The sequence below is a fragment of the Drosophila miranda genome (genome assembly GCF_003369915.1).
Source record: "Drosophila miranda strain MSH22 chromosome Y unlocalized genomic scaffold, D.miranda_PacBio2.1 Contig_Y3_pilon, whole genome shotgun sequence".
NCBI classification, from domain to species: Eukaryota; Metazoa; Arthropoda; class Insecta; order Diptera; family Drosophilidae; genus Drosophila; species Drosophila miranda.
The window spans coordinates 7,176,757-7,189,908 of record NW_022881625.1 but is presented as its reverse complement, the minus strand read 5'-3'; the positions used below and the strand labels follow the sequence as shown (position 1 = coordinate 7,189,908).

At 48.0% G+C, this 13,152-nt stretch overlaps 4 protein-coding genes, 1 long non-coding RNA gene and 1 pseudogene across 5 annotated transcripts; 3 read left to right on the top strand and 3 right to left on the bottom strand.

Annotated features, from left to right (window-relative positions):
• Positions 1–175: 175 nt before the first annotated feature.
• Positions 176–1,948, bottom strand: LOC117194406 (annotated as a pseudogene).
• A 2,030-nt stretch (positions 1,949–3,978) lies between these two features.
• LOC117194655 (probable cytochrome P450 12a5, mitochondrial) lies at positions 3,979–5,075 on the bottom strand (the record flags this gene model as incomplete). Its single annotated transcript, XM_033399170.1, has 2 exons — positions 4,608–5,075; positions 3,979–4,551 (listed from the first exon to the last, which is right to left on the bottom strand). Coding segments are annotated over exons 1-2 (1,041 nt in total), but the record flags the coding sequence as incomplete, so codon positions are not given.
• Positions 5,076–5,090: 15 nt separating this feature from the next.
• Positions 5,091–5,748, bottom strand: LOC117194409 (probable cytochrome P450 12a4, mitochondrial). Its single transcript, XM_033398983.1, has 2 exons — positions 5,668–5,748; positions 5,091–5,603 (listed from the first exon to the last, which is right to left on the bottom strand). Exons 1-2 carry the CDS (start codon positions 5,737–5,739, stop codon positions 5,106–5,108), a joined length of 570 nt encoding a protein of 189 aa, XP_033254874.1. The 5' UTR covers positions 5,740–5,748; the 3' UTR covers positions 5,091–5,105.
• Positions 5,749–6,633: 885 nt separating this feature from the next.
• On the top strand, positions 6,634–13,110 carry LOC117194650 (probable cytochrome P450 12a5, mitochondrial; the record flags this gene model as incomplete). Its single annotated transcript, XM_033399166.1, has 4 exons — positions 6,634–6,714; positions 6,779–7,266; positions 7,327–7,774; positions 12,550–13,110. Coding segments are annotated over exons 1-4 (1,569 nt in total), but the record flags the coding sequence as incomplete, so codon positions are not given.
• Positions 10,087–10,828, top strand: LOC117194408. Its single transcript, XM_033398982.1, has one exon. The coding sequence runs from the start codon at positions 10,087–10,089 to the stop codon at positions 10,759–10,761; it is 675 nt and encodes a 224-aa protein (XP_033254873.1). The 3' UTR covers positions 10,762–10,828.
• On the top strand, positions 11,150–11,863 carry LOC117194410. The gene is made up of 2 exons (XR_004474814.1): positions 11,150–11,429; positions 11,498–11,863. It is a non-coding gene; the product is annotated as an uncharacterized LOC117194410 (long non-coding RNA).
• Positions 13,111–13,152: the final 42 nt, after the last annotated feature.

Genomic DNA, 13,152 nt, shown 5'->3' with positions numbered 1-13,152 from the left:
GCCTCTCGTGTTGGCACAAATTGCACAATGAAAATTTTGTGTGCTTGATTTGCCTCATGCCTCAAAGCACAAAACAAGTTGATTCTGATTGACGTGCGGCCAAAAAAACACCTACTTTATATTGCAAATAAGTTCCTTCAAGGTTTTCCAGTTGTAAAGAAAATTTAGGATGAGAAATGTGTTTACTGTTGGGCAAATTGATCAGGGAGGAGCGGAAAGCGTTCTCCGTGGGATGATTGAAATCGATGCTAAAGTTCCGAGTGAGTCGAGCGATGCCCAGCTCGAGCTCCATGTCCACGATGCGCTTTCCAACGCACATCCGGGGTCCAAATCCGAAGGGCAAGAACACAAACGGATTCTTCAGCTTCAAGTCATTTGCCGGGCATTGCCCGTTGGAGTCTGTGGCGTTACGAATCCAACGTTCTGGCAGGAACTCAGCAGCCTTGGGGAAGTGCTCCTCGCTTGATAGCAAGCTCAGGGGAACCATCGACACACAGGTACCAGCTGGCACTTGGTATCCGCTCAAAACGCTGTCCCGATTGAGAAATCGGCCATTGCCGATGACCAAAGGATAGATCCGTTGTGACTCTTTGATGCAGTCACGTAGATAGGGAACGTTCTTCATCGATGCCTCAGTGAATTCGGAGTCCTTCTCGGGTAGAACCTTCATCACCTCTTCTCGGAGTACGGCCTGCTTCTCCGGATTCTTGGCAAGGGACAGCAAGGCCGCTGTAAAGGTACTTGAGGTCTGGAAAAAAAGGATGTATGAGATAAGGGTAAGTATGAGAACAACAGACTACGTACGGTATCCACTCCGGCCATTAGCATGTCCATGGCCATAACCGTCGCCACCTTTTTGTCGATCTTGAGCAGCTTTTCCAGTACACTCTGCTCGCTCTCAGGGCGGACACCCTCCTTTTCCTCTTTCTCTAGACGCTCTATAGCTTCGTCTACATACGCTGAAGTTATTTCTTGAACGCCATCTAGGGACTTCATTAGCTTGGGTGTTTTAACGTAACGCCAGATGGAGGGCTTCATCTCCAGATCGGCTGTTAATTCAAAAAAATCGTCCAGGTACTTGAAAAGTAACACAGCCTGGTCGTTATCGCCCGACTCTTTGAGCAGTTCCAACTGCTTGTCCAGAGCCACCACAGAGACTGACTCGAGGGTCCACCGATTTATAACGTTTAAGAAATCATCTGGAGCTTCCTGGGTATCGATATCACGGAGTGCTTTAATACTGTGAAGGGGGAGAACATACTTGTGCGTAAACAGGGATTTATTATCAGTCATACGCACCGTTGCACAAACTCCTGGTTCACTTGTGACATCTTCTTATAGTAAAGCCGCACGTTCTTCGGCTGCATTAGGACAGGATTTACAGCCGATCGAAAGTCGCTCCAGGTTTTTCCTTATGTGGGTAAAGCTCCCTCCACTCCCTGGAAGAAATTCTTTCTATGAGTCTTCCGATGATAGCGAAGAGTATCGCTGCCAGGCCGATGCGGCCACACTCCTTCGTTCCGGAACACGACCTCGAAGTCCTTGGGATTGTGAGTCATCAGGTATGACGTACCTCCCATCATACCTGGTATATATAATATGTTTTCATAGTCGTCTTGCAAAGCTTTGAACAATTTCACAATGTCCAGTTTGCTATATTTTTCTCCGGGCATAAAATTCCGAACAGTAGACAGAAAAGTTGTACTAGGAATCTGATCAAAGGGACGAGCTTGTAGCCACTCTGCATCATTTCTGGGCTCTGCTACAGCTGCTGTGGTCTGCCAACGCTACAAGAGATTTAAAAACGTATATCACTGTGATATCGGATCTATATGTATACTATATATTTACCAGCGGACTGCTGACAGAGAGGGCTGCTTTTTGCGCCTGAATTATAGATAGACCGCTGCGCACTTTCAACATTTTGCTTGTTAGGAACTTAATTCATTCACTGCTAAATCATTCCATTAGCTAGCTATTTGAAAGGCCTGCGAGAGCTTTGTTGCAAAAAGAGCTGACCGATAACAGAGCACAAACAGAACAAGAGAGAGAGAGAGTGCCAAAACACGTTCGCGGGAGCGTGCGAATGCCAAACAGAAATAATTGTAAACATTTGACATATTTTTTTTAATATAGACTGCTATTTGATCGACTATGTTATACCTTCTACGGAATATTTAGGAATATAGTATTATGATTGATCTGACTCTCAATGAAATGAAACAAATAAATCGCCATAATTATGGCATCAGATTTTTTGGCCAAATTTAATTTATTGGGCATGGAATGGTCGGTAGACTGCCGAAAGTTTTGGGCCTGATAATAATATAAACAAGCTAATCTTTAGCGCTTTTTTATATCTTATTTTTTTTTTGGTTCGGTTGTCCTTTTTATTGGGCCAACATCGAAAATAAATGAAACAGAGATAAACAGATAAAGGTACAAAAAATGAAATCAAACATAAAACGCAAATAAAAATTCCAATAATCTCATCGTGGATTCGGCCACATGCGACTTTCACGTGGCGCCACCGAATTGTGGTTTACGAGGACATGGCGAATTCGTGGCACAGCCACGCGATTGCGCTGATGCTGAGCCCCGCCGACGGGCAGCACTGAGGAGCGACTCGTGGGCACCAATTCTTCATAGGAGATCCCGGCTTCGCGGTCATTTTCAGTGGTCTCATCGGTCATATACTCGGAATCGCTGGGCGATCTTGTATCCGGCACCGCTGATTTTGTGCGTGGCTTCTTGTTCGAGCGTGTGCCAATGCTGCGTCTGCCCAATCCCCCGCTGCGACGCAGCTGCTCGATGAACGTCTTGAGGTTCTGGCTGCGCAGTGCCTGGCAGCGCTGCAGCTCCGAATGGAGGATGTCATAGGTGCGCTGCGTATTCTCGGTGCACTCGCGCACTCGTCGCATGGCGCTCTCGTCCGTCTCCTGGAGGCGATCCCACAGCACGTAGATCTTCTCGCGCATGTCATGGATTTTGGAGCGCAGCTCCTGGATCTGCTCGGCATAACTGTTGCGCATCTGCCGCAGCCGCTCTAGTGTCTCTGGTGTTAGATTGTGGCTCAGATCGTTCAGTAGGCGATCCTCTGCATCGGTCTGGGGCATCAGCTCGAGCATCTTCATGTCATGCTTGATGGCCTTGCGCAGCTGGTCCAGCTCCGTCTGGCGCACTGCGCGCTGAGAGCGCAGGTTGTCGAGATGGTCGCGAAAGCCGTCCATCTCATCGGGCAGGGGCAGCGGGTCCGCCAGTAGAGGGAGCGGCAGTGCGCCCAGCTCTTCGCAGAGCTGCTCCTGCTGGGTCAGCAGCTCCCCGATCTCCGCTCGACGTTTCGAGAGCTCCTCGCGCAGATGCTCAATGCTTTTGTCCAGCTTCAGCTGCAATGTGATCAGTGGCACATCGTCGGGCCTCAGACCAATGTCCACCGTCTCATGGAGGAGTCGGGTGAGGTCGCTGGCCTCGGCTCGGAGTGCGGCTATGTCATCCAGGATGGCCGCCTGCTTCTCCCGCGACTCGGTCAGCAGATCCGTATAGAAATTATCCGCGTGCGCCTTGAGTTTGTGCAGAAAGTCCTCGCATGTCTTCGGCTCGAACATGAGGGACCACATTGAATGGAGCTGCTCCACATGCTCGCCAGTCATCTCATGGATCTCTCCCTTGATGGAGGTTGGGTCAACCATAGCCAATAGGAAGGGGTCTTGTATTCGCGAATGGAAGGAATTTATGTGATGTGTGCAGGATTTCGATTGCACAATGTGTTGCTCAAGGAAAATGCCTCCGCACAGATAAGTGACGCCTCTCGTGTTGGCACAAATTGCACAATGAAAATTTTGTGTGCTTGATTTGCCTCATGCCTCAAAGCACAAAACAAGTTGATTCTGATTGACGTGCGGCCAAAAAAACACCTACTTTATATTGCAAATAAGTTCCTTCAAGGTTTTCCAGTTGTAAAGATAATTTAGAATGAGAAATGTGTTTACTGTTGGGCAAATTGATCAGGGAGGAGCGGAAAGCATTCTCCGTGGGATGATTGAACTCGATGCTAAAGTTCCGAATGAGTCGAGCGATGCCCAGCTCGAGCTCCATGTCCACGATGCGCTTTCCAACGCACATCCGGGGTCCAAACCCGAAGGGCAAGAACACAAACGGATTCTTCAGCTTCAAGTCATTTGCCGGGCATTGCCCGTTGGAGTCTGTGGCGTTACGAATCCAACGTTCTGGCAGGAACTCAGCAGCCTTGGGGAAGTGCTCCTCGCTTGATAGCAAGCTCAGGGGAACCATCGACACACAGGTACCAGCTGGCACTTGGTATCCGCTCAAAATGCTGTCCCGATTGAGAAATCGGCCATTGCCGATGACCAAAGGATAGATCCGTTGTGACTCTTTGATGCAGGCACGTAGATAGGGAACGTTCTTCATCGATGCCTCAGTGAATTCGGAGTCCTTCTCGGGTAGAACCTTCATCACCTCTTCTCGGAGTACGGCCTGCTTCTCCGGATTCTTGGCAAGGCACAGCAAGGCCGCTGTAAAGGTACTTGAGGTCTGGAAAAAAAGGATGTATGAGATAAGGGTAAGTATGAGAACAACAGACTACGTACGGTATCAACTCCGGCCATTAGCATGTCCATGGCCATACCCGTCGCCACCTTTTTGTCGATCTTGAGCAGCTTTTCCAGTACACTCTGCTCGCTCTCAGGGCGGACAACACCCTCCTTGGCCTCTTTCTCTAGACGCTCTATAGCTTCGTCTACATACGCTGAAGTTATTTCTTGAACGCCATCTAGGGACTTCATTAGCTTCATTAGCTTGGGTGTTTTAACGTAACGCCAGATGGAGGGCTTCATCTCCAGATCGGCTGTTAATTCAAAAAAATCGTCCAGGTACTTGAAAAGTAACACAACCTGGTCGTTATCAACCGACTCTTTGAGCAGTCCCAACTGCTTGTCCAGAGCCACCACAGAGACTGACTCGAGGATCCACCGATTTATAACGTTTAAGAAATCATCTCGAGCTTCCTGGGTATCGATATCACGGAGTGCTTTAATACTGTGAAGGGGGGAGAACATACTTGAGCGTAAACAGGGATTTATTATCAGTCATACGCACCGTTGCACAAACTCCTGGTTCACTTGGGACATCTTCTTATAGTAAAGCCACACGATCTTCGGCTGCATTAGGATAGGATTTACAGCCGATCGAAAGTCGCTCCAGGTTTTTCCTTGTGTGGGTAAAGCTCCCTCCACTCCCTGGAAGAAATCCTTTCTATGAGTCTTCCGATGATAGCGAAGAGTATCGCTGCCAGGCCGATGCGGCCACACTCCTTCGTTCCGGAACACGACCTCGAAGTCCTTGGGATTGTGAGTCATCAGGTATGACGTACCTCCCATCATACCTGGTAAATATAATATGTTTCCATAGTCGTCTTGCAAAGCTTTGAACAATTTCACAGTGTCCAGTTTGCTATATTTTCCTCCAGGCATAAAATTCCGAACAGTAGACAGAAAAGTTGTACTAGGAATCTGATCAAAGGGACGAGCTTGTAGCCACTCTGCATCATTTCTGGGCTCTGCTACAGCTGCTGTGGTCTGCCAACGCTACAAGAGATTTAAAAACGTATATCACTGTGATATCGGATCTATATGTATACTATATATTTACCAGCGGACTGCTGACAGAGAGGGCTGCTTTTTGCGCCTGAATTATAGATAGACCGCTGCGCACTTGCAACATTTTGCTTGTTAGGAACTTAATTCATCTACTGCCAGATCTATACTGCTAAATCATTCCATTAGCTAGCTATTTGAAAGGCCTGCGAGAGCTTTGTTGCAAAAAGAGCTGACCGATAACAGAGCACAAACAGAACAAGAGAGAGAGAGAGAGTGCCAAAACACGTTCGCGGGAGCGTGCGAATGTCAAACAGAAATAATTGTAAACATTTGCCATATTTTTTTAATATAGACTGCTATTTGATCGACTATGTTATACCTTCTACGGAATATTTAGGAATATAGTATTATGATTGATCTGACTCTCAATTAAATGAAACAAATAAATCGCCATAATTATGGCATCAGATTTTTTGGCAAAATCTAATTTATTGGGCATGGAATGGTCGGTAGACTGCCGAAAGTTTAGGGCCTGATAATAATATAAACAAGCTAATCTTTAGCGCTTTTTTATATCTTGTTATTTTTTTTTTTTGGTTCGGTTAACAAGATATAAAAAAGCGATAAAGATTAGCTTGTTTATTTTATTATCATGCCCAATAAATTAAATTTGGCCAAAAAATCTGATGCCATAATTATGGCGATTTATTTGTTTCATTTCATTGAGAGTCAGATCAATCATAATACTATATTCCTAAATATTCCGTAGAAGGTATAACATAGTCGATCAAATAGCAGTCTATATTAAAAAAATATGGCAAATGTTTACAATTATTTCTGTTTGACATTCGCACGCTCCCGCGAACGTGTTTTGGCACTCTCTCTCTCTCTCTTGTTCTGTTTGTGCTCTGTTATCGGTCAGCTCTTTTTGCAACAAAGCTCTCGCAGGCCTTTCAAATAGCTAGCTAATGGAATGATTTAGCAGTATAGATCTGGCAGTGAATGAATTAAGTTCCTAACAAGCAAAATGTTGCAAGTGCGCAGCGGTCTATCTATAATTCAGGCGCAAAAAGCAGCCCTCTCTGTCAGCAGTCCGCTGGTAAATATATAGTATACATATAGATCCGATATCACAGTGATATACGTTTTTAAATCTCTTGTAGCGTTGGCAGACCACAGCAGCTGTAGCAGAGCCCAGAAATGATGCAGAGTGGCTACAAGCTCGTCCCTTTGATCAGATTCCTAGTACAACTTTTCTGTCTACTGTTAGGAATTTTATGCCTGGAGGAAAATATAGCAAACTGGACATTGTGAAATTGTTCAAAGCTTTGCAAGACGACTATGGAAACATATTAGATTTACCAGGTATGATGGGAGGTACGTCATACCTGATGACTCACAATCCCAAGGACTTCGAGGTCGTGTTCCGGAACGAAGGAGTGTGGCCGCATCGGCCTGGCAGCGATACTCTTCGCTATCATCGGAAGACTCATAGAAAGGATTTCTTCCAGGGAGTGGAGGGAGCTTTACCCACACAAGGAAAAACCTGGAGCGACTTTCGATCGGCTGTAAATCCTATCCTAATGCAGCCGAAGATCGTGTGGCTTTACTATAAGAAGATGTCCCAAGTGAACCAGGAGTTTGTGCAACGGTGCGTATGACTGATAATAAATCCCTGTTTACGCTCAAGTATGTTCTCCCCCCTTCACAGTATTAAAGCACTCCGTGATATCGATACCCAGGAAGCTCCAGATGATTTCTTAAACGTTATAAATCGGTGGACCCTCGAGTCAGTCTCTGTGGTGGCTCTGGACAAGCAGTTGGAACTGCTCAAAGAGTCGGGCGATAACGACCAGGCTGTGTTACTTTTCAAGTACCTGGACGATTTTTTTGAATTAACAGCCGATCTGGAGATGAAGCCCTCCATCTGGCGTTACGTTAAAACACCCAAGCTAATGAAGCTAATGAAGTCCCTAGATGGCGTTCAAGAAATAACTTCAGCGTATGTAGACGAAGCTATAGAGCGTCTAGAGAAAGAGGAAAAGGAGGGTGTTGTCCGCCCTGAGAGCGAGCAGAGTGTACTGGAAAAGCTGCTCAAGATCGACAAAAAGGTGGCGACGGTTATGGCCATGGACATGCTAATGGCCGGAGTGGATACCGTACGTAGTCTGTTGTTCTCATACTTACCCTTATCTCATACATCCTTTTTTTCCAGAGCTCAAGTACCTTTACAGCGGCCTTGCTGTGCCTTGCCAAGAATCCGGAGAAGCAGGCCGTACTCCGAGAAGAGGTGATGAAGGTTCTACCCGAGAAGGACTCCGAATTCACTGAGGCATCGATGAAGAACGTTCCCTATCTACGTGACTGCATCAAAGAGTCACAACGGATCTATCCTTTGGTCATCGGCAATGGCCGATTTCTCAATCGGGACAGCGTTTTGAGCGGATACCAAGTGCCAGCTGGTACCTGTGTGTCGATGGTTCCCCTGAGCTTGCTATCAAGCGAGGAGCACTTCCCCAAGGCTGCTGAGTTCCTGCCAGAACGTTGGATTCGTAACGCCACAGACTCCAACGGGCAATGCCCGGCAAATGACTTGAAGCTGAAGAATCCGTTTGTGTTCTTGCCCTTCGGATTTGGACCCCGGATGTGCGTTGGAAACCGCATCGTGGACATGGAGCTCGAGCTGGGCATCGCTCGACTCATTCGGAACTTTAGCATCGAGTTCAATCATCCCACGGAGAACGCTTTCGGCTCCTCCCTGATCAATTTGCCCAACAGTAAACACATTTCTCATCCTAAATTATCTTTACAACTGGAAAACCTTGAAGGAACTTATTTGCAATATAAAGTAGGTGTTTTTTGGCCGCACGTCAATCAGAATCAACTTGTTTTGTGCTTTGAGGTATGAGGCAAATCAAGCACACAAAATTTTCATTGTGCAATTTGTGCCAACACGAGAGGCGTCACTTATCTGTGCGGAGGCATTTTCCTTGAGCAACACATTGTGCAATCGAAATCCTGCACACATCACATAAATTCCTTCCATTCGCGAATACAAGACCCATTCCTATTGGCTATGGTTGACCCAACCTCCATCAAGGGAGAGATCCTTGAGATGACTGGCGAGCATGTGGAGCAGCTCCATTCAATGTGGTCCCTCATGTTCGAGCCGAAGACATGCGAGGACTTTCTGCACAAACTCAAGGCGCACGCGGATAATTTCTATACGGATCTGCTGACCGAGTCGCGGGAGAAGCAGGCGGCCATCCTGGATGACATAGCCGCACTCCGAGCCGAGGCCAGCGACCTCACCCGACTCCTCCATGAGACGGTGGACATTGGTCAGAGGCCCGACGATGTGCCACTGATCATATGGCAGCTGAAGCTGGACAAAAGCATTGAGCATCTGCGCGAGGAGCTCTCGAAACGTCGGGCGCAGATCGGGGAGCTGCTGCTCCAGCAGGAGCAGCTCTGCGAAGAGCTGGGCGCACTGCCGCTCCCTCTACTGGCGGACCCGCTGCCCCTTCCCGATGAGATGGACGGCTTTCGCGACCATCTCGACAACCTGCGCTCTCAGCGCGCAGTGCGCCAGACGGAGCTGGACCAGCTGCGCAAGGCCATCAAGCATGACATGAAGATGCTCGAGCTGATGCCCCAGACCGATGCAGAGGATCGCCTACCGAACGATCTGAGCCACAATCTAACACCAGAGACACTAGAGCGGCTGCGGCAGATGCGCAACAGTTATGCCGAGCATGCGCGAGAGGATCTACGTGCTGTGGGATCGCCTCCAGGAGACGGACGAGAGCGCCATGCGACGAGTGCGCGAGTGCACCGAGAATACGCAGCGCACCTATGACATCCTCCATTCGGAGCTGCAGCGCTGCCAGGCACTGCGCAGCCAGAACCTCAAGACGTTCATCGAGCAGCTGCGCGTCGAGATAAGCAAGTGACGGGATCTAACGCTCAAGAGCCAGCAGGAGCGCAAGCGTTTCTCCAACTACTACAATAAGTATTACAACGAAGACCTGTTGGAGCTGCACGAGCTGGAGCTGGATGATCTGAAGAGCTTCTACACGTGCAACAAGGAGATTTTCGGTCCCGCATGCAGGCTCTAGAGGCAAAGGCCAACGAGCCGAATCGTTTCAACAATCGTGGCGGCCAGTTCCTTAAAGAGAAAAAGGATCGCAAGGCCATCACCTCGAAGCTGCCCAAGATTGAGCAGCAGATCACTGAACTGGTGCACGCCTATGAGGTGCAATCGCATGGCCCGTTTCTGGTTTATGGCGAGAACATACTGGAGCTGATGGCTGGCGAATGGGAGAACTATCGGCAGGCCAATTCGGCCAAGCAGAGCTCGGCCCGCAAGAAGGCCCCGCCCACCACGAGGACGGGCAGCAGCAGCAAATTGATGATGCCACCGCCGACTGCCGGTTCAACGGCCCCTCGCACGCCCCGAACTTTGAAGAACATGTCCTCAATGTCGACCTCGACAATGTCGTTGCGCAAGACCCCAACAATCCAGCTGATCACTACCAATATGACCAAGAGCACTGGGAATCTGCACAAGCGACTGAATCCATCAGCAGCCGCCAGCTCCTCGGGGTATCGGACTCCCAACGCCAAGCGCAGCCTCATGAGCTCTCTGAATTCGATACGCCCATCGCCGTCTACCGCACAGCGGCTGGCCCACAGCCAGCTGAAGGCGTCCAAGTCGCCACTAAAGCGGGTCCGCGTTCTGGACAACACATTGCGTCGCAGCGGGGGATTGGGCAGACGCAGCATTGGCACACGCTCGAACAAGAAGCCACGCACAAAATCAGCGGTGCCGGATACAAGATCGCCCAGCGATTCCGAGTATATGACCGATGAGACCACTGAAAATGACCGCGAAGCCGGGATCTCCTATGAAGAATTGGTGCCCACGAGTCGCTCCTCAGTGCTGCCCGTCGGCGGGGCTCAGCATCAGCGCAATCGCGTGGCTGTGCCACGAATTCGCCATGTCCTCGTAAACCACAATTTGGTGGCGTCGGCCACCAACACACCGTCAAAGCAGGCGGGCAATCAGGAGGAGAGGCCTCGATTTGGCAATCAATTAAAGCTCCCATCGCCACGTGAAAGTCGCATGTGGCCGAATCCACGATGAGATTATTGAAATTTTTTTTTGCGTTTTATGGTTGATTTCATTTTTTGTACCTCTATCTGTTTATCTCTGTTTCATTTATTTTCGATGTTGGCCCAATAAAAATTAAATTACCTTCAAGAAGGACAACCGAACCAAAAAAAAAATAACAAGATATAAAAAAGCGCTAAAGATTAGCTTGTTTATATTATTATCAGGCCCAAAACTTTCGGCAGTCTACCGACCATTCCATGCTTAATAAATTAAATTTGGCCAAAAAATCTGATGCCATAATTATGGCGATTTATTTGTTTCATTTCATTGAGAGTCAGATCAATCATAATACTATATTCCTCAATATTCCGTAGAAGGTATAACATAGTCGATCAAATAGCAGTCTGTATTAAAAAAATATGGCAAATGTTTACAATTATTTCTGTTTGGCATTCGCACGCTCCCGCGAACGTGTTTTGGCACTCTCTCTCTCTCTTGTTCTGTTTGTGCTCTGTTATCGGTCAGCTCTTTTTGCAACAAAGCTCTCGCAGGCCTTTCAAATAGCTAGCTAATGGAATGATTTAGCAGTATAGCTCTGGCAGTGAATGAATTAAGTTCCTAACAAGCTAAATGTTGAAAGTGCGCAGCGGTCTATCTATAATTCAGGCGCAAAAAGCAGCCCTCTCTGTCAGCAGTCCGTTGGTAAATATATAGTATACATATAGATCCGATATCACAGTGATATACGTTTTTAAATCTCTTGTAGCGTTGGCAGACCACAGCAGCTGTAGCAGAGCCCAGAAATGATGCAGAGTGGCTACAAGCTCGTCCCTTTGATCAGATTCCTAGTACAACTTTTCTGTCTACTGTTCGGAATTTTATGCCTGGAGGAAAATATAGCAAACTGGACATTGTGAAATTGTTCAAAGCTTTGCAAGACGACTATGGAAACATATTATATTTACCAGGTATGATGGGAGGTACGTCATACCTGATGACTCACAATCCCAAGGACTTCGAGGTCGTGTTCCGGAACGAAGGAGTGTGGCCGCATCGGCCTGGCAGCGATACTCTTCGCTATCATCGGAAGACTCATAGAAAGGATTTCTTCCAGGGAGTGGAGGGAGCTTTACCCACACAAGGAAAAACCTGGAGCGACTTTCGATCGGCTGTAAGTCCTGTCCTAATGCAGCCGAAGAACGTGCGGCTTTACTATAAAAAGATGTCACAAGTGAACCAGGAGTTTGTGCAACTGTGCGTATGACTGATAATAAATCCCTGTTTACGCTCAAGTATGTTCTCCCCCCTTCACAGTATTAAAGCACTCCGTGATATCGATACCCAGGAAGCTCCAGATGATTTCTTAAACGTTATAAATCGGTGGACCCTCGAGTCAGTCTCTGTGGTGGCTCTGGACAAGCAGTTGGAACTGCTCAAAGAGTCGGGCGATAACGACCAGGCTGTGTTACTTTTCAAGTACCTGGACGATTTTTTTGAATTAACAGCCGATCTGGAGATGAAGCCCTCCATCTGGCGTTACGTTAAAACACCCAAGCTAATGAAGCTAATGAAGTCCCTAGATGGCGTTCAAGAAATAACTTCAGCGTATGTAGACGAAGCTATAGAGCGTCTAGAGAAAGAGGCCAAGGAGGGTGTTGTCCGCCCTGAGAGCGAGCAGAGTGTACTGGAAAAGCTGCTCAAGATCGCCAAAAAGGTGGCGGCGGTTATGGCCATGGACATGCTAATGGCCGGAGTGGATACCGTACGTAGTCTGTTGTTCTCATACTTACCCTTATCTCATACATCCTTTTTTTCCAGACCTCAAGTACCTTTACAGCGGCCTTGCTGTGCCTTGCCAAGAATCCGGAGAAGCAGGCCGTACTCCGAGAAGAGGTGATGAAGGTTCTACCCGAGAAGGACTCCGAATTCACTGAGGCATCGATGAAGAACGTTCCCTATCTACGTGACTGCATCAAAGAGTCACAACGGATCTATCCTTTGGTCATCGGCAATGGCCGATTTCTCAATCGGGACAGCGTTTTGAGCGGATACCAAGTGCCAGCTGGTACCTGTGTGTCGATGGTTCCCCTGAGCTTGCTATCAAGCGAGGAGCACTTCCCCAAGGCTGCTGAGTTCCTGCCAGAACGTTGGATTCGTAACGCCACAGACTCCAACGGGCAATGCCCGGCAAATGACTTGAAGCTGAAGAATCCGTTTGTGTTCTTGCCCTTCGGATTTGGACCCCGGATGTGCGTTGGAAAGCGCATCGTGGACATGGAGCTCGAGCTGGGCATCGCTCGACTCATTCGGAACTTTAGCATCGAGTTCAATCATCCCACGGAGAACGCTTTCGGCTCCTCCCTGATCAATTTGCCCAACAGTAAACACATTTCTCATCCTAAATTATCTTTACAACTGGAA